The 24,926-nt window shown below is 38.7% G+C and overlaps 1 protein-coding gene across 3 annotated transcripts in view; it reads left to right on the top strand.

The window, feature by feature from the left end:
* Positions 1–24,926, top strand: part of ITGA4 (integrin subunit alpha 4) — a 56,915-nt gene that overhangs the window by 2,984 nt on the left and 29,005 nt on the right. For 2 of the 3 annotated variants that reach the window (XM_050916405.1, XM_050916403.1), the window contains 12 exons: positions 6,494–6,600; positions 6,706–6,835; positions 8,518–8,585; positions 9,212–9,341; positions 13,303–13,388; positions 13,718–13,780; positions 13,883–14,020; positions 15,540–15,651; positions 19,056–19,150; positions 19,779–19,869; positions 21,504–21,549; positions 21,930–22,084. In XM_050916405.1, the coding sequence (XP_050772362.1) occupies positions 6,494–6,600; positions 6,706–6,835; positions 8,518–8,585; positions 9,212–9,341; positions 13,303–13,388; positions 13,718–13,780; positions 13,883–14,020; positions 15,540–15,651; positions 19,056–19,150; positions 19,779–19,869; positions 21,504–21,549; positions 21,930–22,084 (1,221 nt within the window). The remainder of the gene's footprint in view (positions 1–6,493; positions 6,601–6,705; positions 6,836–8,517; positions 8,586–9,211; positions 9,342–13,302; positions 13,389–13,717; positions 13,781–13,882; positions 14,021–15,539; positions 15,652–19,055; positions 19,151–19,778; positions 19,870–21,503; positions 21,550–21,929; positions 22,085–24,926) is intronic. The other variant, XM_050916406.1, reaches the window with a different exon arrangement.

Here is a 24,926-nt window from a genome sequence, read left to right as displayed (position 1 = left end):
AGGAGCTGGACTATAGAACTTGCTCCCATAAGACATTAGCTACTGTCAAAAAATAAATGCTCTTTGTTTTAACTTAGCTTTCCCTTCATTATTCCTACACATAAATCAATATCCCCACATGTAGATTGAGGTTACAGAACCTGAGTAACCTCAGGAAGTAAGAGGCTTAGTTTTGGCTGTGGTTGTTACATTTCTCTTTTTGGATCAGTACTCTTTTTGTTTATGTGTCAATCCTGATTTGACTTTGTGACCCTATGCAGTAGAGTGAAGTGACACATGGAGCCACATAAGGTAGACAAAAAGTATGTAAAGGATTTCTATGATCTAGTGGTAATAACACCAAATTAAATCCCTGCTCCAGGTGCTCTTTCTAAATAAAGTGAGCAGGCCCCTATATTATGCCACACTGATAGTTAGCTAGGAACGCCCACTACGATCTATGTGGCTGTCCTAATGCAATCCTATAATTCACTGAAAGAATGGAAAATGCTCAGAGCCACTGGCAAAGTGGCTTAAGTGGGTATTAACACCTACATGCTGTTTAACGTTTGTTGCCTCTGCAGGATTTCTTGATTTTGCTTTTACTAGTTTTGTCAATGAAGAAGCAGCAAGGAAGAATGAGTCCTTGACCGTGTTAAACACAATCACTACTGATTTTCTTGACAGTTAACAGGTTTCTGAATTGAATCGGGGGCGTAGCTAAGCAATTACAGGTTTAAAACTTGCCAAAGGCTATTCATAAATTGATTTGGGGGACTTCTGCCAGCAGATGCAGAGGCTGCAGGAGGTACATGCTGATGTTTTCTGGCTTGTACTGTACTTCATTGAATGCTTATGTCACAATATAAACACGACTCTCCACATGCCACTTTGCTGTTGATGACAATGGTAAATATAAATGTTTATGGGCATGTCTACACTAAAAACTTAAGTTGACCTATATTAGGTCAACTTACAGCCACTGCAGTCATTAATATGGTGGTTCATGTCCATGCTGTCCTCCTACAGTCAGTGGTGGCTGGTGCACGTCTTCAGCAGGAGCTCTTCCACTAACTTAAGGGGGCAGTGTGGGCAGCTGAAAGCCCAGTCTCTCTGCTCCGCTTGCAGCTTCTGCCGGAAGACTGGCTGGATTGCTCCCCATCTGTTCCCTGCAGGAACTGCTCTTGGCTGTATGTTGGAGTGGGGAGCCAGGAGCCTCGATGAAGTATGGGAAGCCATACTTGATGAAGTATGGCTCCAAGCACGGAGCCAGCTGGGGGCAGAGAGCTGGGACTTTGGAGGGCAGACTTTCTTGTCAATTTGGAGCCATGACAGCCAACAGCCCGTGTAAGTAACGCAGTGTCTACATGGACACTGCGTCGCCCTAACTACACTGATATAAGCCTATGCCTGTCATGGAGGTAGAGATATTATGTAGGTGTAGTAGGGTACTTACATCGGCAGGAGAAAGGCTTAACTATGCACTGACATAGTTAAGTGAACATAAGCTGCTTTATGTCAATTTCACTGTCTAGTGTAGACCAGGGCTAACTTAGCACTCATAATGTGCTGTTAGTTTGGTTTTTTTCAAACTATTGTTATTTTGTTGTTATTTCCCCATAACACTAAACTGGTTCTAAACCAATCCTCATGTTAAAAAAATCCAAGCTATATAAAAAAGAACAGTTCTGCCATAAAATAAGTAAGTTAAAAAAAGCCATGTTGGAGGGGAATGGGGGAAGGAATGAAGTTAAATAAGACCCAGCTTGGGCTAGCCTGATTACCCTCCTCAGTTCAATCTTTCGTTTTATATATCTATGACCTTTAGGCAGAGAGACAAATGTAGACAAAGTACAATTAAGTCTAACTTATTTAGGTATCTATTTTTTAGCGTGGACGTTTTTGTAGATACAGTACAGTATCTTTCTGTGACTGAACTTATTTTCCCTAGTTAGTATTTTTCATAGGACATGTTCTGGTTCTAACCTTTTAGCATTGGTGGTTGTTTGCTTTGAAAATTAGTTATTTCAATAGGAGGAGGAATGGCCGTTTTAATGAGCGTAACCTCAGTAAGATTTGAAATCTCTACTCATGCAATGCAAGAAACACTTTTTCAGAGAACCCACATCTTCTAATTATGAGCCCCAGATATTGCAGATGTGCTAAAATAGTTATAAGAGGATTCCTGCTGCTGTTCTATGTCTACAACAAAGGTATTGAGTATTACAAGCTTTTGAGATAGATCTTTGGCCCTATTAAGAGCTCTCATCAACAATCTGATGTGGCAAAGCAGCTTTACGAGTGGTTTAACCAACTAGCTGCTGATTCTCCTTCTATTAGGAAATTTTTGGTTGGCCAGAGCTACGAGATCCCAAAGGCTTCTAGTGCAGGAAAGTTATCCAGAGCAGTCTTGTGCTTCAGTGATCTCAGCTGCCAGATCTGCCCCTTGGGCTCACGGGCAGCCAGGCATAATTTAGAAAAGCCTGCTCTAAATTATGCTGGATTGATTTCCAACTGGCCCCATGACGCATGGGCCATGAAGGTACTTTCAGGGCGCCTTTGCTTTCCCAACCCCTCAGCTGCACTCAGTGTATTTCACCCATAGCTGAGCATCTAGTCCATTGAATACAAAGGGCAGTGGAGTTCAGTGAATCTCTTCTCTAGTTTATGTTAAATTATGAATGCAGCATTTCATGAAATTCAGACTTAATTTACTGTGTTTTTGGTTTGTCAAGAAAATCAAGTATTCTACTCTATAAAGTCATACACAAACCGGACTTTTATAACAGTGATTGCACATGAGAGGTTTTTTAGTGCTTAGATGAGTGCAAAAATACAAAGAATAAAGATTCAGGGTATATTTTTTTAGAGTGATGTGCCAGAAGACCTATCAGGGCCTTAATTCTGTGGCATGCTTTTAACTTTCATTGAGTCCAGCTCCCTCCTCCACCAAGTTAAGATGATTGTGTATTATTGTAGAGGGATTCAAAATATAATACTCATCGTTTTTAGTCAATGATACCTTGTATGTTCAATTTCTCGTAAAGTAAAAATTGAGTATGATCAATATGCCAATAACACTGAGAGGAATCAAGTTATTGTTCACAAAAGTAGTAAATCATTCATGCTGCTAAGCGTTAAACAAAAGAAAAGCTATATTCCAGTTATAAGCTTACACAGAAGTCTAGCAGCTTCTTGAGGTAGAGACCAGAGCTGCCACCCACAATTTCTCCCTTTAAACCCTTACCATAATCAGGCTAGATACAAGTTGCCCTGTAGCTCCCCCAGGTGAAGGCTTACAGTTGAAAACAAGGGAACATTTCAATAACTTTCTGCAAATATTTCGTTGGAGGGAATAAAGAATTTGTATCACCTGCGTTCACACCTCTCCTCTGTCCTCATTCCCTTAATATTTTAATTAATGAGGTTACCTGGGGGCAGCAAGGGAGAGGGAAGTGTTCACAGAAATATTAAAGGACATTTGTGGAAAGCAAACTTCAAACTCAAATGCAAATATTTGCACCAACAGCCTGATTCTAAGACTTACACTCATCTAATTGGGAGAATGGAAACAATCCCAATGTGACTTATCTCCAGTCAACATTATCCATGCCAGCTCACTTTACAGCTGTTGAACAGATAAAGTGAATGCTACTGCACGATTTTAAGACCAAGAATTATTTACTGTGAATAATAACAAATCACTGAATAATTTGAAATAAGTATATAAAACAATTCAAAGAGGCTCAGTTATTTGAGTGACTTGTTTACTCCTAATATAGTACACAACTGTACATCTTTTCCTTCCATGTGCATTGATATTTTGGGGTCTCCTGCTTTGATACTCAGCATATGTTGCTGACTGGATGTATTGGAATAGATTTATCAATCCAAGGCTTGATGATTTGTAGGGGCTGCCAAAGGCAGGGGTCTGTATGACTTATATTTGACTATGCTGTTTCCGTGGAGTGTCATGTAGTGGGGATGACAAGGAGATATTTCTTTCATCTCTGCAATTTACACAGGCTGCACTTTTATTTGTTTCACAGTGACTTTACAAGAGCAAGGCATGCCCCTTTCCCCTGAGGCAATTAAGTTGCCATTTCCTCTCTGGTGTTTTCAGCAATGCTGTTCTCTGTTGTCTGTAAACTGATGCAGACTGTGCTGTCTTCTCACTGGATTAAACATGGATAATATCATGCCCACGCTCATCATTATATCCGTGGTATTAAGTCCACGCTCCCTTAACCCATCTTTATGCCCACAAGAGCTTCATACTATTCCTTCCTTAAAACAATGCTAGAAACCTTACTATTAAATAAAGGGGAACAACAATGAATCTTGAGAAGGAGTGGAGAGCAGGAGAAGAGTAGAAAACGAGAGAAGCTTCAGAGGAAACAAGAGATGGTGGAAGAGCAGAGGGCCAAAGTTTAGAGTCAAGGTGAAGGGAAAATAACCAAGTGGGTAAGGGAGAATAGAGTGGATGGGAGAAGAGGAAAGTGCTCTTTTTCACTGCTTCTGAAGTTCTTAGGGACACCTAAAACTGGGTGACAGAAGGGAACACTGAGACCGGAGAAGATACAAGTGAAACCTTCCCGTCTCAGACCACATGACAATCTAGTCTTATTTGCTGTTCAGGAAAAACCTTCAAAAGTTCTTGGAAGATGAGATAATCTGAGAGGCTAGCTTTCCCCACTTCTTTCATTTCTAATAAAAATATACATTGATTCTTCTGAGACAATTCTTGTTTCCCCTGTATTACATAAAGAGGCTAGACATGGAATAAGAGGAGGCAATACATCAAGTCAATATAGGGGGATTTTCTTTTCAAGAAATTTAGCAGACACGTAGAACTCAGTATGCATTTGTTCAAATTTAATAGCCCTTACACCAATATGTTACAAATAAATGTCAGCTCTGAGGCAAGCCCATTTGTCCCTCTATTAATGTCAATATACAGTATGTTTCTGTTGTGTTCACTGATCTGTATAGGAGCCCTCTGCTGGCTAATTTATATGTAACAGAAAGATTCTGTGTTGTGTTGGTGGATAAAGGATTTAGTTTGCCTTGGCACAGGTGAGCACAAGTCTTGTTGGAGTTTTTTATTCCAACTATCATACAAAATTCAGATAGAAAATAGATATCTTAGTAGTTTTGGTAAATTGAGCAGCAAAATGTTATCTGAAGATATTGGACTGAAATACTGAGTACGGTCTTCTGTCATGTGCTCTTGCAAGTAAATACATAAGAGAGACTTTTATAAAAATCAAGTATCAGAGGGGTAGCTGTGTTAGTCTGGATCTGTAAAAGCAGCAGAGAGTCCTGTGGCGCCTTATAGACTAACAGACGTTTTGGAGCATGAGCTTTCATGGGCTCATGCTCCAAAATGTCTGTTAGTCTATAAGGTGCCACAGGACTCTCTGCTGCTTCTATAAAAATGTGTTTCCAAATGTAATTGAGCCTTTCAAGCAGAATATATATATTTTTAAACCATAGTCCTCTCTACATAAAAGTATTCTTTCCACACACACCAACTTGTTGGGAGGAAGCAAGAACTTGCCAAATATTTATTTGCAGAATTTCTCAAAGTCCTTCCATGTGTAAAAAGTGCTTTCTGACATTTAAAGAGAAGCAAACAAGCAACTACCTTTAAATAATTGCTTTCATTCTGTATAAAGAATACTCAGAACACAGAAGTTTGATCCATAATGGTTTCACCTCCAAAATAAAGATTGTAGTTATAGACATCTTATTTTATCAGAATAGCAATACCTAGTAGAGCTGATTTCTAAGCTCTGCATCAAGAGGCTCTTTTGAGGTTTCAGATTAGGGGACTGGGCAAAATCAGCTGTAAGAGTGGGTTTGGATCTGGGAGCCTGAATTCAGTATGGTAGAGGATTAAGACCTGGGGTTTGGGTTCACTGCTAGATATGAAAAATTCTCCCATTTTGGATTTACTGAATACCTAATATTAGGTCTTAAATTTCCTTGTTTACCAATGATGAATCTTTATAAGACGATAGCATACTTTTTGTGATAAATTAGCTCAGTGAATAACAATGCCACTTTATTAGTACTTTCCTTGAGATCACACCACAGGAGTGAGGTCCTCGGCTATAAAACAAGCAATGAATTTTTTTTTAACAGGAGTGCTGCTCATGTTGGATTTGTGCTCAGCTTCTAATTTTCTCAGTTTCAGCAGTGATGATCACACAATCAGAACTCAATGACTAATAGGTCCTGTTCACACCTAATATGCTGTGTTTGGATCTGGACATATTATATGTATGGCAGCATACCTTCCTGTCTGAAAAATATGAACCATACTAAATATCTGTACATGGAACTTCCTGTAGAAAACACATCTGTATAAATTTTGCTGAACTTACACTGTTTAATATAATCATCTAGTAATCAAGCTGTATAAGAAGGAAGCCATAGAAATTTAGTATATTTCCCATGATCAAGCTGATTGTCATAGCTTTTTTGTTTTGGTTTGGTTTCTTTGCTCCAGGCAATCCAGCAGGAGACTATTGTGGAAAGACCTGTTTTGAAGAGAGAGATAATCAATGGCTGGGTGTCAGCTTGTCCAGGCAGCCAAGGGAAAATGGAACCATTGTTGTATGTATTGCCTTAAGTACTGTATGCATTTTGTCACACTACCTTCACAACTTTTACATTTTCCTTTCGCATCTCGTGTTGTTTTTTTTTTCTTTATATATACAGGCATGTGGACATAGGTGGAAAAATATATATTACATAAAAAATGAACACAAACTCCCTAATGGCGTTTGTTATGAAATCCCTCCTGATTTTCGAACACAACTAAGTAAAAGAATAAGTCCTTGCTATAAAGGTAAGCAGAGAGTTTGGTGATTTCTAGGGTTTGATTAGATAACATCCTACTTGATTTAAGGAAATAAAAGAACAGATATGCCCCTGGAAAAAAGAAATGAGCTGGGGGTTGTGAACACTTTAAACTGTTTTGTTTCTTGTCTGCTCCCTCCTCCCACCTGCCCTGGGTAGCCTTTCTGCTATCCAGGGCATGCAGTGTGGGTTCTGAAGACAGAAATCTGGCCTATGGACCAAACTTTCTGGTGAAATTTTGATCACATTGAAATAATGTTGATTCAACATCTGAAAAGGGCAACCAGTATTTATTCAATGGGCTGGTCCCTGCAGGGCCTATTTTCTTTATAAATAGGCCAGTGCAGGCTCAGTTCATCTCTTTGCTCCGTTCACCTGCTAGGCATATGGCGCACAATGTCTGAGTTGACTAGAAACAGCATCCTCAACTGGCTGTTGTTCCCTCTTCCTGAGCATCAGACAGACTGTTCCCAGTAGCAGCCAGTGCTGCCTACCGCCCCATTCCTGAGTCTAAGACCTGCCAGGCCTAATCTCTCACCCAACTTGTAGCCTGTAGGAAGAGGCCTCCCTCAGTGCCCCTGTGCAATCTACAGGGGAACAAGAGTGAGAGCAGGATGGGACCAAGATGGGAATGGTGGCCTCAGTGCCCCCAGCAACCTACCAGGGGATCCCCAGCTCCTGTTGTACTTTCCCCAAACTTGAGGGAACAATTCATCAAAATATTTAGTGATCCTATCCCCAGTTGAGGTAGGGGAGAGCAGATAATCTGGCCTTCCCACAGAGAATGATGAAGAAACTCTTTCCAGCATCCCACCCCCCTGGAATCAAAGACAGCCACTGGCTGGATCATCCTTTCACTTCCCATGGTTACTGGGTGAAGGGAGTAGGAGGCGGGTAAATGACAGATGAGTGTATATGGGAGTGAAATGAAGGAGATACTGAAGGGAAAGTGTTAGTAAAGAAAAGTAAAATATTGGAGTTGGAAGAGCATGGGTATAAGGAGCCTTGCAGAGGAAAGACAAACAGATGTAGGGGACTGAGATTAAAAACATGAGAAAGGAAGGATAAGAAATGAAAGAGATGGAAAGTGGGAACAAGACACTGGGATATCCAATGGAGGAGCTCTTCCAAAAATCTAATGGAGCAGCAGAAGAAGGCAAAAGAAGCCATGGCTGACCATAGATACAAGCACTAGTTTGATTATTACAGCTCTAAACTGTACATGTACTGGATTCCCAGCAGCGATGCAAAGGCATCAATTAAAGTAGTTATTTCCATCAAAAGTATGGCTGGAGTTGTAAATGGGGTGGGAAGAGGAGTGTTAAACCTCCTAGCATTTGTTATTCAAGCACTGTGTATAGTGACGTTTCACTTTGACATACTGTTTTCGTGGACTGACTTGTATTAAAGGAGATTGTCACCTTTTTAGAATAGCTAAATCCAGGCTTCAAAACCTAGCTCCAATCAAGTGATGCATTTTGAATGGGACAATTTTCTCAAGTCCTTTATTATTCTGGTATGACATTGAAGTCCATATACTATTTCCAACGGTAGAAACCAGTTCTTGTTACTTATCTCAGCTTTCATTTCAGAGAGCTGCAGAGGAATTCCGAAACTCTCTGTTTTTCAAGATGATTGTAGACTTTAAATCATTTTTGCTTTTGTATTCAGATTATGTGCGAAAGTTTGGAGAAAACCATGGGTCATGTCAGGCTGGGATGTCTAGTTTTTACTATAAGGTGTGTATTAAAAAAATCGGTTTCCTATTTAATTATTTCCTGGAGAACATCATACATTTGTGCATAGTTGTGATATTTCATCTTTTTTTTTAAATGAAATGTATTAAAGATAAGAGTTTTAGGTATATAATAATTTTCAAAATGCCAAAACATAATTTATCATGGCACTCTATTTTAAATCCAAAATTCCTTTTTATTTTGAAAGGAAGTGAAGAATATAATAGAGCATATTTTTTATTATTCCATTCAGAATAACCTATTGAAAGAAATATTAAACACTAATAAGGCTTACATTCTGTATATAAAGAGTGATGCACTAGAGTATACATTTTTATGTTCTATCTGAAAATATGATTTCTAAAATATTCTACTGAGGGGGAAGATACCTTGTTTGTGGTTTTCTTTAAATTGCTCACTGCTCAAAGCTTTTAGTAGGGAAATAATAACCATATTTTAAAAATGTAAAACATTTTATATGTGATTTGATTTTAACGCACTGATATTGAGCCAAATACATCTCCAGTGTAATTCCATTGACTTCAGGGGAGTTATACCAGGCATGAATTTGACTCATCATGCTTATCTTTAAGAGTTTAATACATAAACATAACACTTTTTTTCTCCAGGATTTAATTATAATGGGAGCCCCAGGATCATATTATTGGACTGGATCTGTCTTTGTGTACAATACCACTGCGAATACCTTTCAAGCTTATACAGATTCGAGGAACCAAGTAAAATTTGGAAGTTACTTAGGTATTTAAAATTTTTGTTATTCATCTGTTTAGCTAATTCCCTGGTCTATACAACTGGGTGTGAAATGTCATCTTTGTTACACCCCAGAGTGACGTCCCAGACCTGTCGTGTGATTCTGAGTGTGATGTTAATCTTCTTAAAATCTCACTTTTATTCTGCGTTCCTCTACATTCTTCTCATCTGAATTGCCTCAGACATTTATTTCTGAACTGCTTTATCTTCATTTACAATAATTTCTAATCTTGTTTGATTTAAAAGAGTGACAGTTCACACTGCAGACTTAAGCCTGCTCTGTTTGTAAGGACTTTGATTATAAATGGTTTGGTAGACTTCACTCAGCACTACAATAAGCAGATTTCATGCAGTATTTAAATATGTTTAATAACAGGCTCAATGATGGCTTTGCCATGAACTTAGAGTAAGGGTTTGTGTGTTATTGTCCTTCCCCATGGACAGCTGGGAGGGGGATTGTGACTCAAACAGTCACAGGCTTCCTTCTGCTTCTCCAGGGAAGGAGTAAACTGCAGTAAGTCTCTGTACTGCACAGCACACACATGTTTCCCAATGCACTGATGCAGCTATCCTGGCTGGCGGATTGGCGCAGCAGAGAAGGTCTGCCTAGTCCCCACCCCAATACATCCCATCCTGCCAACTGTCTGAGAGTCTGTTCCCGTGTCCACCCCCCACACTGCTTCTCCTGTGGTGCCCCTTAATGCCATGCTAGCTGAGTCACAATTTATTCCTTGCCCTGGGCTTCCCAGTGTGTCCAATCTCCTATATTTCTGTCTTTTAGGTTGCAGTTTCTTCAGGGCTGATTCTGAACTCATTTTGTATATTTTTACAGTGCTGAGCACATTGTCAGCACATAAATAACAATAGCATTAACAACTGAGGAAAGTATATTTTGTGACCAGCATACAATTCAAAGCAGACTACTGTAATTAATCTATATGCGTTCACTATCCTTTCTTCTGGCAGTGATCAATGATTGGTCTCTGCTTTATAGAGTTATTGTTTCTTAATAACCAATGTGGAGATTATGGCAATCTGGAGTTTTACAGGAGAACATGAGAAATGGGTGTTGTAGGATTTGATTTCAAGATGGAGGGAAGAGAGGGGTTTCGGTAGCAGCCCCCCAAGGAAGAGAATACATTAGGGAAGAGAAATCAGTGAATAAATAATGTTTGGCAGGATTTCCTTAGCTGTACTTGAATAGCTCTAAATACAATAATAAAAACAGGATGTGGTCGCAACATTTTTAGCCCCTTTCTTGGTGGTTTTAAATTATAATGATTACCATTTTGAAAGAAGTTCATATAGTATAAAAGATCTGAACTTAGGTATGTATATGAATACATTCTAGACCTGCATCTTAATGAGTTAATTTATAATTATCAGAAGTTTAACCACATCTATGCTTCCTCTTATAGTCCAGTATACATTTTTAATTGCACTTGGTCTTTCTATTTCCGTATTTCCTGTAGGGTAAGCCTAATGGGGAGGTGTTTCATCTGCTTTTCAGAATGAGAGACAGAGTTCTTACAGAAGATGGATGATAAGAGGGATAGCAGAAGTGTCCCTTTGCAGTAATATATGTAGTCTTGAGAACTGTCTCATAATTACGGTGCTCCAGCAAAGCACTTGCTTGTATGCTTACATTTAAACATGAGTCAACCCATTGAAGATGCGACTTAGGTAGGAGAAACATGTGAAGACAATGGGAGTGCTCATGTGTTTAAAGTTAAGTACGTGCTTAGGTGGTTTGATGAATTTAGGCCTGAGGAGAAGTCTAGCTGATATGCACTGACATCATACACTCTTGCAAGAAGGGTACATTTACATGGGACATTGTTCCTTCGGGCAAGGTTAAGGGTTTGTAGGCCTCCAGTTGGATAGGGGACATTCTGGAGATCTAAGAACATATGTGTGGAGGCTCTGCCCCTTTGCATTGCTCTCCAATTCCCCCAACAGCATAAGTCCTAAGGAAGTTGTGCTATTGCTTCCCCTCTCTGTCTGGGGAAAGATAGCACAAGGGAGTATTTACTTCCAAGGGAAATTTCTGACAGAACTGCTGAGGAATGAAGCCATGTTTAGTACCTGTCCTCAAGCCACATTCCTTCATGGGTTTAACCATTTGGGAGTCCCAAATACATACTGCTTTGGTGAAGGAGCTTCTGAGAAGAGACAGATAATGCCATGTTGGCTCCTTTTCCTTCTTCAGTTTCAGGGCTATTGAATTAATGACTGCCACTTCTTTCATCCCCTGTGTGCTTTAGATCTGGAGGTAGAAAGCCTTCACTCACCCATTACTAAGGACCCAATGCATCTCCCATTAAATGTCAGTAAACTCCCACTGACTTAAATGGAAGTTAGACCAGGAGCTAGGTTAGGGAAATCTTGGAATAAAACTGCCTTGGCTCTTCTAAAATGTACACCTTTTGATTCAGCTTATTTCCAGGTTTCCCATTTGACTGCTTCCCTCTTGTCAATGTGAATGAATGAAGAAGTTGTTAATCAACTTATCTGTGACTTGTAACATTTTGTCAGGGTTTTCTCCTGAGATTTTCAGAAGTGTTCTAGCAGTAGAAAGAACAAAACTCAGATGAAATGTTGTCCCAGCCTCAGAAATGGTTTGCTTAGGTGCAGAGCCTTGAATAATAAAGGCATAAAATTCACATTGTTTTCATACAACATATGAAAAATAATCTTCAGACCAGGGCAGGGACTTGGGACCTGCAGTTACCAAAAAATCATTAGAAATGAATGTTTTTACACTTGGACAAAAACAAAATAACTTGAAAGTAAAGATCAGAGCATGAAAATTAAGGTTCATCATCTTGTTGAATAAGTAGAAACTGGGAGTTGACCTTTAAATGATTAATGGTCTTGTTCACCCCTTATAGCTTAAAACACAAAAAGAAAATGCTGGCATAATGGGAACCTGAGTTCCACACAGTCATCTCAGCGAGTTAAAGATTTAAGGCACAATTCTCCTCTATGATATTGCGCTCCCTAGTTTCATGGAAAGCTGGTAAGAGTTCCGTAGTTACAAGGGGAGCAGAATATAAATAAACTAAATTACTCCTCTGTCTGAGCTCAGCCAGTTGTGTCCCATATTGCACTTTGAGAGGAGTACAAATGACCAGTTATGCATAGCTAAAAAAAATAAGGCCCCAATCTTCAAATAGGTTATCTGTGGGTGGACTTTTATATCCCTGTATAGCCCCATTAGTCAGCAGAGCTCTGCACAGACGTAAAAGTCTGCCCCTGTGGATCCAACTGCCTGATCATTGCCAACAATATTTTCTTGTCAGCCAGCCAAATCTAATATCCAGGTTGTGTAAGAAGGTGCTCATCCCCCCCCCCTCCCAAAAAATCATCAGTATTAGTAACAGTATTGTGCTTTTATTTTATTGCAATACAATAGAAACCAACCACATTTGAAATAACAAATCTGGTGATTGCTTTGAATGATATAGTTTCTCTTTGAATTTTCTTATGTGAATGTTTGCATTAATTTGTTGTTACAACTCAGACCTATTTGAGAGTGACTCATGAGTGTGTGTTGTTAAATAAGATGGATTTCCATTTGAAAACTGATTTTAAATGGGAAATAATTGGAAAATGGAGGTGTGCTTGGCATCTTTTCTCTGATACATGTTTCTGACATTTTTAATGTGAATTCTAGCAACTGGGAGCAAACCTTATTATTTTTATTGACCATCTTGTTTATCTTATGAAAACTTACCTTTCTAAACATTTTGTTTATTATTTACCTGCATGAAATTGCACTTTATTCCTTCAGAGCTCATCTGAGGGAGGCATATATTGTATGAAAAGTAATAGACCATAGTTTTATTGGATTGTTGACAGTATGCCATAGAGAGCACCTCTAAAATTATATTCATGGTGCCTGTAAACATATTTACTGCATTCAGTTATGACTCTATTTCATTTACAGGATATGCTGTTGGAGCTGGCCACTTTCTGACACCAGCTAGTACAGAAGTAATTGGAGGAGCTCCCCAGCAGGAGCAGACTGGTAAAGTAAGAGGTGCTTTGTTGTAACTTTTCCTCTTTGGATTGTTGCAATGGAAAGCTAAGAAAGTGGATTTCTGTGCTCCAGGGGAGCACAGAGAATTGGAGCTTCTCTGAGTTGGTGAGAAGGAATGAAAGGAAATGCAGTGCGAAAGAGGGTCTTGCTTGTTCAGTGGTGTTAAGAAAGGATCAGGCAGGAGATAATGCATGACTGTATTTTATTTTGGTGCCTTTGGGATTTGTCGTTCCTCTACAGCATATTTAGTATTTCATTGTTCTTACTGACAAACCGTAAGTGCAAAGAGTTGAATTTCTCCTATGTTCTCTTCTTATTTTAGGCATACATTTTTAGCATTGGGACAAGGGCATTAACTATTCTGTCTGAACTAAAGGGTAAAAAGGTAACCTTTCATGTTATTTTGGTGCGTATTATGACTCCTTGTGTGTTGTCTTAAAGATTTGATGATTATTCACTTTTTGTGTGTTTGTGTGTGTGTGCACAGCTTGGTTCTTATTTTGGAGCTGCTGTTTGTGCAGTGGATCTGAATACTGATGGCCTCTCAGACTTACTGGTTGGAGCTCCAATGCAAAGTAAAGTCAGAGAAGAAGGAAGGGTTTATGTTTACATCAACTCAGGTTCTGTAAGTGTGTTTTTTTAAATTTAATAGTAATTCTGACTGTTTAAAGTAATTCTGGTCCTACAAACCGAATAGCAGTATTTTCTGCTTTGTTACAGGAATTCTGAGATGATGCATTTGAACTGCATGATTTACATTACAACTATGTATTCTGCTAAAATACTACCATGCAAACTGGGATCTTAGCTGAAACCTACTTTATGCTAGTATCAGGGAATATGGTAGAACAGCAGTATGATTTTGCATATGAATATATCAAGTGCTAGCCACATCTACTATAAATCTGGTGTTCATAAGAGAAAGTGTTAAAGTAGAAGAAAGAGCAACGTGATTTCATAACTTGATATGCTAGTTAGTATGTTACTGCAGTCTATTTGCATGCACTTCACAATTATATTGCTTATAATTTGAAAAACAGATATGTTAGCTTGTTGAAAGCCATTCTTTTAACCACCAGAAAAGGGAACAGTTTGTGAACAGAATAGGTGATGCTTCAAACTCAAACAGCTTGTGTAGTCACTAGTAGCATTCAGGAAAGAGAATGGTAGATCTCTTTATTCCCCGTATTTTGATAAATGAAATAACTGGAGTTATTATATATTGGTATTCATTTTTTCTATGCTTTTTAATCAGAGGTTAAAGTGTAATCACTTTTTTTCATTTTCATCTCCTTAGTTAATTTTATTTTTAGAAATTTTATCCTCGATTATTTTCTCTCACATATGCATCTGCTATTATTGTTTTCTTACCACAATTTTTGTCTTCATGAAGGGCTTGATTATTCCTTGATGCTTCCAAAGGTGCTTCCAGCTGTCCAAAGATCATATTAAGTCGATGAAATAGGGAGTGAACTGAGATGGAATGGGAGATGGGAAGATGGCACTCCCTTTTACCATGGTGTTCTTTGTGGCATTGCAGTGATCTGTGTGCTGTTTTGATGTAGGCTTGTTATCACACACAGATGTTCACCATTACAACAAATTGTTTCCCCCTTTTTAAAGAACAACTCCAGTATGAAAAGCAACTCCATTAACATTACAAAGTCCTGTATATGTTATTATTAGTGATTTTCATAACCAATGTGGTCAATTTAAGGAGTGAGATTTTTTTTCTGGCTACCTGCCTTGCATTATGAAAATTGCCCTGGTATATTAAAGTCAAACTGGGCTTAAGAGCCAGCTGTTTGTAGTAAACAATTCTGTTGATGAGTCACAAGAAGAGAATCCAGTTCCCTCTCTCTGAGTTGTGGTGATTGTTCAGGGCTAACAAGAGTAAACAGTTGTTAGAAGCTTTTTTACTGAAATGTGCAAATGTGATTCTGAAAACACAGAAGGATCAGGCCAATTTTACATGTTAATTTTTCAGTGCAGAGCCACACTTTGAGCTCCCTTTACTTGTGCAATTCATATATCCTATATCAGCCTTATGATTCAGAAATGTGTATTCTGAGATAGCATATTACTATCTTTGATATCACTGGAAATCCCTTTTTTAATGTACATTTGTTTTTGTTTTCCTTTAGGGAGCAAAGATGCTAGAATTGGAGATAGAACTAGCTGGGAGTGACTCTTATGCAGCAAGGTTTGGCGAATCCATAGCTAATCTAGGAGACATTGATAATGATGGTTTTGAAGGTATTAATGAGTATATTTGTAATTCACGACAGCAGTGTAATATAAATATGAGAAGTGAATGTTTCAGGAGATTGTTAATGGATGAAAGGGCCTATCATTCTACACCTATATTCCGAATTTACTCCAGGTCCGTAGTCATTACCATCTGATAACTCTTCTCCTGTGTGAAACTATAATGTTAGACCAGGTTGTAGTGGGTGTGTGTCCAAATCGTGTCAACCTGTCTCAGCAGAGAGGCCAAGGACTGAATGGGTATGGAGGCTGAATTACCCTCTCACCTTTAGATGAAGTCCCTCCCTCCCTCATGTTGGTGTGACAAGGCTGCAAAGTTTATACTGCTGTTACCTGTACTAGATCTGCTCAGAGGATAGAGAAATTCAGTCTCTGGGGTTGTCAAGCCAACTCCTCCAAAGAGCACTGTGTTCACATTAAAAATAACACCAACATGCAAGCTCTTCTGAAAATTGCAATTAAAGGGTCTACCACAGAGAGTCAATGAGCTACCATGGTTTTAATGGTCTTCTCTTACTTCTCTTCTGTCTAAAATATCACCGTTAAAGAAATCTTCCTCCCCTTCTGTTCTGACCATGTCATTCCCTCCTTCAGCCCTTGAACTAGCTTAAGAAGTGGCTTTCAGACATTTGGTTTGGGTGGGAGGGGCTGCAGTTAGCTAAATAAAATGGGATGGAGACCCCAGAGGAAAGGGAGGCTGAGGAGAGTGGGCTAAGTGGCAGCACTCATAGTGTGGTGTCTTTATACAGAACAGGAACACTCAGTGTTTCTACTCCAGCAAGTAGAGTGTAGATCGCTACTCTCTATCAGCAGAGAAGGCAGGCAAGCAGACACCCTATGTGTGAGGGAAGAGAAAGTACTTCTCAGGAATTCTCTGCTGGTTTCTTGGGTCCCCTTTATAAGCTCAGCCACAGATTTTGCTTTCTTCCTCAAAGTTTAATCTATATAGGAGAAGCTAATCATGCCCAGGCCAAGAACAGGCAACCTTTAATGTACTAGGTGTCTTTTTACTACATCAGATTCATCCTACACCTACAACTTCGAATGTATCTCCTTTTATTCACCCTTCACTTCCTATACTCGTCTTGGTTCACTCTTCTTACTGCTCCTGTTATCTCACATTCTTGGCAGTACACTCTCTGGCATGCAGCCTCCTAGTCTTGAAACAATCACCTTCTTTTCATCCTCTGAGCGTCCTCTCTCTTCTTTCAAGAATCTTTCCTCCTGTGCTTTCTTCCTCCTTCACCATTAATCTCCATAGCTGCATTTTTTCCTGACCTTTCTTTGTTTTATATGCAAGTTCTCAGGACAGAAAAAACTTCTCACTCTGTTTAGAAACTGACTTCTACCTTTATGTGATTAATCTATCCAAATGATGATGATTGGCAAAATACAGTATGTCAAATTAACATAATTTAAAGATAAACCAGAAGGTTATGATGTATAAAGAGATCATCATCGTGCAAATAGTTATAATTTGTAAGTCCAGTGGTGCCCACAATGTGCTAAGTGGAAAGAGTTGTACAGTCAAAAGCTGTAATAGGTAATATAGCATAGAACAGATAACATAATAGGTAATATGACATAAAGGGGTATTATAAGAGAGTTAGGAGAGATGAGACAGTGGAGAAGGAGGCAAGGTAACTTAAAGCTGAGGAGGGAGAAATTGGAGGAGATATTTCCTGTAAGAGAAAAACAGACATGGTAGAGAAATATGAAATGATGAGAGAGTTTGTCTATAGGAAGTACAAGGAAAATGTATGTGAAAGCTGTTTTTTTTTCCAGTAGTTTAAACCCTATGAATCAATTAGTCAAGTCAGTTGGATGTACATTCGTGAATGAGTTTACCTCAAAGACTGTATGTTTTAGTCTTAATTAGATAGCACAACTGTCTGTCATATTTTCATCTAGTCAGTAGAGATGTAACATTTTAACCACTGAAGTATAGTACTGGATTAAATCAGAGAACTGTTCAACTGAACCTAGTCAGCGGAGACTTTCCTTTCATGAGTTTTTTTGGTTTGGTTCCACTTATATTATTACACTTTACAAAGAATCAGATTGTTTGTTTATGAGTGAAGCCAAAAATCTGTTCATTTCCCTTGGTGCATTTTGAACTGATGTACTCTATATCTTTCTTTTTGGATCATTTGCTCTGGCTATTTGAACAACTATGTTTGTGATTTAGGAACTAGTCTATTGCTATTCTTTCACATCTGCACTCCCCACTGGAATTAAATCGTGTAGGCATTCAACATATTACTTTGTTTAAAGCCAGTTACCTTAATTACTCCGTTATAAGCCCAAACAAGCATGTTAATGAGATGTTAAGCACATTTAAAAATAAGGAAAATTAACTTGTTTTAGACAAAGTAATAGCATATGGCATGTGTCTCACAGCTTTAATCGTGGGAACAACAGAGGGCAGCAAAATTGTCATAGTTTTAGCAATGGAAGGAGATCTTTTTAAGGGCCATTGGTCATTTTGGCTTTCACTCCTTATTACCATTTAAAAATCAAATGTAACCTCTCTGTAACTTGGTGCAACTGCACTGGATGACATGAATATGGAACTTTTAGTGTGCACTAGCAAGCTCCATGTGACCAGCTAGTGAACACCAGAATTTACCCTTCTTTAGCATGAACTAATACACTGTGCAGACAAACCCTTCCCAGCTGAAGGGCTGTTCTCTTCACACTTAGACTGAGTCCCCATCTGTTGTCACCAAAGTTACTGTACCACAGAATAACCACGTCTAGACAGGCATTCAGGCTGAACTGTTAGTGTAAAACAAGGCAGAAACCACACAGAAGCAGTACTATTGATACGGCTCTTTCTTTAAATCCTGAAGCCCCTTTTCAAACTTCAGATATTTCCGTGAGCCCCTCTATTTCCTCTTGGAAGAATGGTGTATACTAAAAAAAAGGCAAGAGCGAGCCTTCATTCTGAAGCATTACAAAAAAATATGGGGCCCTGAAATCAAACTTACTAGTGTGAACCATGTACTTGGGCATAGATCCATTAAGCTTCCATGCAGGGGTCTGTTATAGCATGTGTGATTACAGCATCAGGGCTGCATGTATAAATATTTGACACATAAATTACAGCTATAAATGGATCTTCATGTGTCATAGGACCAATCTAGTCTGCTTCCTGTGCTCTTGCTGAATAGGTTATAAAATTTGGAACCATCATACTTCATATCTGCTGGTTGGCAAGGCATTTTATAAACTTGTAAAAGCAATATTTGACTCCTTAAATGTAAACTTATCAACCTATACTGTCTCCCATACCATATAAACAAATTCAAAATGAGAAAACTGTATAAAAACATTTTCTTGTTTACTGATTACATATCATTTCCCTATATTAAAATAAAATCTTTCTACAGATGTTGCCATTGGGGCTCCCCAGGAAAATAATCTAGAAGGAGCAATTTATATATATAATGGCAGGAAGGACGGGATATCTTCATCCTTCTCGCAGGTATGGCTTTCTTGATATTCTCTTTTAAAAAAAAACATTGCCAGTAAAGTCTTTAAAATGGCCATTTTAACACATACATATTCCCAGCGTTCTAAGCTTAACAGAGGTTGGTTTTGTTAGCATTTCCACTGCAGTCATATGTGACAGTTCTGGATTCATGCTCACCATGCATATTTGGATGTCCCGTCCTATTTATCTGCTGTATGTGTCTGGGAGTCCCAAAATGTTTGCTCAGGTCTATTCAATTAACAGGGATGGGAAATCCTGCCTCTTTTCTACTCTCTATTTGGCTATTCTTCTCAAGGAGGGGGGGATTTAGGTCCGTCATTTAAAGGACCATAGCCTTCTTCTAACAACTATATAGTCTAGTGGAGAAATCTGCTTTTTCTCAATGTAACAGAAATATCTGAATACGTTGTAGTTCTCAGGCATGGATTATGGGATATAATATTTGCAACAAAGGAACCAATATTGGATTCAAACTTAATTAAACCGAAATCAAGAAGTAATTGGGATAAGGCGCAGAGTGGTTGTGCTACAGTTTCCCATTGGTTACCACCTAAAATAAATATTACTTAAAATGTTTGGAAAAGCTCATTTTCATTTAGGGCAGTCCTTTATTTTTCAGAGAATACAAGGACACAGAATCAGCAACACTTTAAGCATGTTTGGACAGTCCATATCAAGTGGCATCGATGCAGATAACAATGGTTATCCAGGTGAATTAAACCGTCATTCCTTTTCTTCCTGTTTAACATAGTATAAATGAAATTAAATGTAAGCTGGTGGGGAAACAAACCAGCCATGCTACTCAGAATTTCTAACATAAATGAAGGAGCAAAAACTGTGAGGGACAGACTATCATCATAACAGTTTTGGAAGAGAAAAAAAGCAGTAAAGCTGAAAGCAAGAGGCAGTTTTTCTGTGGCAGGTTAATTTACTGTTAGTTAAGGATCTCAGGCTCAAAACTAAGTTTGTGGTACAGTAGAAGAGAAAATAACCATAATATCTGTTTGTAGTACTGACTGTAGTACTTCATCCAGTGATGTCACAATCTGACATTTATTACACCGCCATTTTCAACATGCAGGTGATTGACGTCAGTCATTGAATTATGGAATTACGGAATAAATTAGTTTGTACTGGCAAAGTCTTGATAACCAACAAAGGTAGTAAAGGAAATGACCGGGAGTGAAAGGTGTAGCATAGAACTTGTGGCCCAGGGGACTGGAGCCTTAAGTTATGGCAGCCTCTGCAGGGTGACATATGGATGGCCCCAATGCTGACATGCCCCTGTTGGCTCAGCCATGGCCCCTGTGCTTGGGCTTGAGAGAGGCTCCTTGGAGGAAAAGCTCCTCACTTGTTTTAGAGTCCCTTTATGCCAGAGAGTCCTTAGGGAAAGTTTTACTGCATAGAAGCAGAAACTCCATGACTAAAGAGAGACATAGCAATATTTAGATCAATTTTTCTCAAACTTTTGTACTGGTGACCCCTTTCACACAGCAAACCTATGAGTGCGACCTCCCTTATAAATTAAAAACACTTTTTTGTATTTAACACTATTATAAATGCTGGAGGCAAAGCAGGGTTTCGAGGTGGAGGCTGAGAGTTCACGACCCCTCATATAATAACCTTGTGACCCCCAGTTTTAGAACCCCAATCTAGATAAATGGTTCAAGTGAATACATCTATCATAGACTTATGTTCTTCTGCATTGGTGCCATCTACTTTGTTCATTCGCTATCTCCAAATAAAAAACTTCCTTGAGAGCCAGGATAACATTTTCATAAGCGCCCAAGTTACATTTTGAAAAGAGACTTAAACATTTAGGAGCCTAAGTCTCATTGAAAGTCAATGGGACTTAAGCTCCTATGTCATTAGACACATTTGAAAATTTTACCTTTAGACTAAGACTCACAGAGTGACTTCACATTGTACCTTTACTCTGTCATGTGAACACTTTACATTTAATTTTAATGAGAATAATAATTCTGGGTTAGAGAAAAAGATGTAAATGCCTCTTATTTTAGCTGAATTGTACGTCAGCTTCAGTAAATTTTACTTTTAGTGGACTTTGAGTTGCAGCCTTAGCTTATAGCATTAGCAATGGCAGGAACATTAACGTGAAGCCTTAACAGAAAGTTAACAGATACTTATTGAGGAATCTGCGTTGGAAATGTCAATGATAGATAAAGTATCTCTCTGAATATATATTAGCATATCCCCTCTAATTAATAATGATGAAATAGTGTTTTAATATAGTCCAAAGGGTAAATGTGCAGTAAGGTACTTACGCCTGAGAAGTGATTCTTTTTGACTAATGATGCACATTTATCTTTGTTTTTTTGTACAGATGTAGCAGTTGGTGCATTTCTTGACGATTCTGCCGTGCTGCTGAGGTGAGGCTGATACATTTCAGTGCTTAAAGACAGTTGGACTTAATTGTAAATTATGAGATGCAATTAAAAAATGTGTAATGTGCTAGTGACCTCTTAATGCTCTTTATGGTGTTTCGAACTTCAGTCATTAAGCACTAGAATTTTATTCTACACTGATGTATTTAAGTAAACAGCTCTGAGCAAAAGGAAAGTGACATCCTGAAACTTCTTGGAACAATAAAACCCTCACATTCAACATGTAAAATTCTATTTTTATTCTTACAGTGTATAAGATAAGACACTATCATAAACATTATATTTTAAAATAACAAATTTGTGCAGAGGTAATTATAATTTAATGCTGAAGCATTTTGTTACCATAAACTATTTTGTATTCTTAGAACAAGACCAGTGGTGATTGTTGAAGCTTTTTTAAAACACCCTAATGCTGTAAATCGAACTAATTTGGAATGTGTGGAAAATGGCCAACCTGCTGTGTGTGTGAATTTAATGCTTTGCTTTACCTATAAAGGACGAGACGTTCCTGGTTATGTTGGTAAGCTACTTGATAAATATTTTGTATTGAATACATGGATCAGTTTCCATGCTGTAAAATATTTTACCATCTGGACTATAAACAAATACTGTGTTTGTAAAGCAGTCCATCAACCTGAACACAGTAGGTATCACTATGAAAAATCACTAAAAAGCTGTGACAGTAGGATTAAGGAGAATAAACAATAATGCTTTAAGTATAGATGGAACAAAAGAAATCCAAACAATGGTATGGGTCCAATACTAAACAGGAATAGTAAATTAGCAATCATGATGCAGAAAAGACAGAATTCAATAAGTATTTCTGTTCTGTATTTGGAAAGAATGAGCATGTATTCATGTCTTACAGTGATTATGAAATACTTTTTGTTCCACCATCAACTGGGAAGGAAATAAAAAAGCAACTATTAAAATTAAGCATTTGTAAATCAGTAGGACCAGTAAATTTGCACCCAAAAAGTATAAAAAGAATGGGCCAAGTTGCTCTCTGAACCATTAATGTTGATGTTTGACAGATCTCAGAAAAATGGGGAAGTTCCAGTGGACTTGAATTAACAAAATTAACACCACTCAGGATAGTTTTATCAAAAACAGTTAGACTAATGTTTTTATGAGATTATAAGGATGGTTGATAAGGATGCATGTATTGAAACAACTTACTTAGACTCAGTGCTTCATTCTGATAAAATATAGCACTCTACAAATTCAATGCATCCCATATTAATGAATTAAAAATTGGTTAACTGATCGATCACAAAAAGTAATTGTAAATTGGGAATTGTCATTACATGGAGGGTTTCTAGTGAGGTCCCACAAGGTTCTATTCTCAGCCCAATGCTAATTACATATATTTATCAGTGATCCAGATGAAAAGACAAAATTATCGCTCATACAATTTTCTTATAACAAAAAAGTTGGTGGCGTGATAAATAATGACAGGGACAGATTGGTTATACAGACTGACCTAGATTGCTTAGTTATGATGTCAAATGCAAGTTCATATGTATAAGAAGAAAGAATATACATCACACTTATAAGATGGAGGATCCTGTCCTGGAAAGCAGTAACTCTGAAAAGGACTTGGCTGTCATTGCAGAGAACCAGCTCAACATGAGCTTCCTCATTCAGTACTGTAACAAAAAAGATGAATGTGATCTTTGGATGTATAATCAGGAGAATACCAAGTAGGATTAGGAAGATATTACATCTGAATACACTGTTTCTGAATACACAGATAACTGGCTCTGTGGATGAGGGGGAAGCAGTGGATGTGTTCTTCCTTGACTTTTAGCAAAGCTTTTGATACTGTTTCCCACAGTATTCTTGCCGACAAGTTAAAGAAGTATGGGCTGGATGAATGGACTAGATCATTGGGTTCAACGGGTAGTGATCAACGGCTTGATGTCTAGTTGGCAGCTGGTTTCAAGCGGAGTGCTCCAAGGGTTGGTCCTGGGGCCGATTTTGTTCAATATCTTCATTAATGATCTGGAGGATGGTGTGGACTGCACCCTCAGCAAGTTTGCAGATGACACTAAACTGGGAGGAGTGGTAGATACGCTGGAGGGTAGGGATAAGATACAGAGGGACCTAGACAAATTAGAGGATTGGGCCAAAAGAAATCTGATGAGGTTCAACAAGGACAAATGCAGAGTCCTGCACTTAGGACGGAAGAATCCCATGTACTGCAATAGACTAGGGACTGAATGGCTAGGAAGCAGTTCTGCAGAAAAGGACCTAGGGGTTACAGTGGACGAGAAGCCGGATATGAGTCAACAGTGTGCCCTTGTTGCCAAGAAGGTTAACAGTATTTTGGGCTGTATAAGTAGGGGCATTGCCAGCAGATCGAGGGACGTGATCATTCCCCTCTATTCGACATCGGTGAGGCTTCATCTGGAGTACTGTGTCCAGTTTTGGGCCCCACACTACAAGGATGTGGAAAAATTGGAAAGAGTCCAGTGGAGGGCAACAAAAATGATTAGTAAAAGCAGCAAAGAATCCTGTGGCACCTTATAGACTAAGAGACATTTTGGAGCATGAGCTTTTGTGGGTGAATATCCACTTCGTCAGATGCATCCAGATGTATAAGGTGCCACAGGATTCTTTGCTGCTTTTACAGATCTAGACTAACACGGCTACCCCTCTGAAAAATGATTAGGGGGCTGGAGCACATCACTTATGAGGAGAGGTTGAGGGAACTGGGATTGTTTAGTCTGCAGAAGAAAAGAATGAGGGGGGATTTGATAGCTGCTTTCAACTACCTGAAAGGGGGTTCCAAAGAGGATGGATCTAGACTATTCTTAGTGGTAGCAGATGACAGAACAAGGAGTAATGGTCTCAAGTCGGAGTGCAGGAGATTTAGTTTGGATATTAGGAAAAACTTTTTCACTAGGAGGGTGGTGAAGCACTAGAATGGGTTACCTAGGAAGGTGTGGAATCTCCTTCCTTAGAGGTTTTTAAGGTTAGGCTTGACAAAGCCCTGGCTGGGATGATTTAGCTGGGGATTGGTTCCTGCTTTGAGCAGGGGGTTGGACTAGATGACTTCCTGAGGTCCCTTCCAACTCTGAGATTCTATGGTTCTATTTATGAGATCATAATTGGAACACTGTGTCCAAGTCTGGCCCATCATTTAAAAAAGGATGTTCACAAACTGGAAAGCTTCAGATAAGAAAAAAGTCGTAGAGTGAAAGACTAAAGAACAGGGGTGGGCAAACTGGATATGGAAATTGTATGGTGGGCCATGAATGCTCACGGAATTGGGGTTGGGGTTTAGGAGGGGGTGAGGGCTCTGGCTGGGGATGTGGACTCTGGGGTGGGGCCAGAAAAGAGGAGTTCAGGGTGTGGGA

This window comes from Gopherus flavomarginatus, chromosome 10, assembly GCF_025201925.1.
Source record: "Gopherus flavomarginatus isolate rGopFla2 chromosome 10, rGopFla2.mat.asm, whole genome shotgun sequence".
In the NCBI taxonomy this organism is placed as follows: domain Eukaryota; kingdom Metazoa; phylum Chordata; order Testudines; family Testudinidae; genus Gopherus; species Gopherus flavomarginatus.
This window is presented reverse-complemented; position numbering and strand designations above follow the sequence as displayed.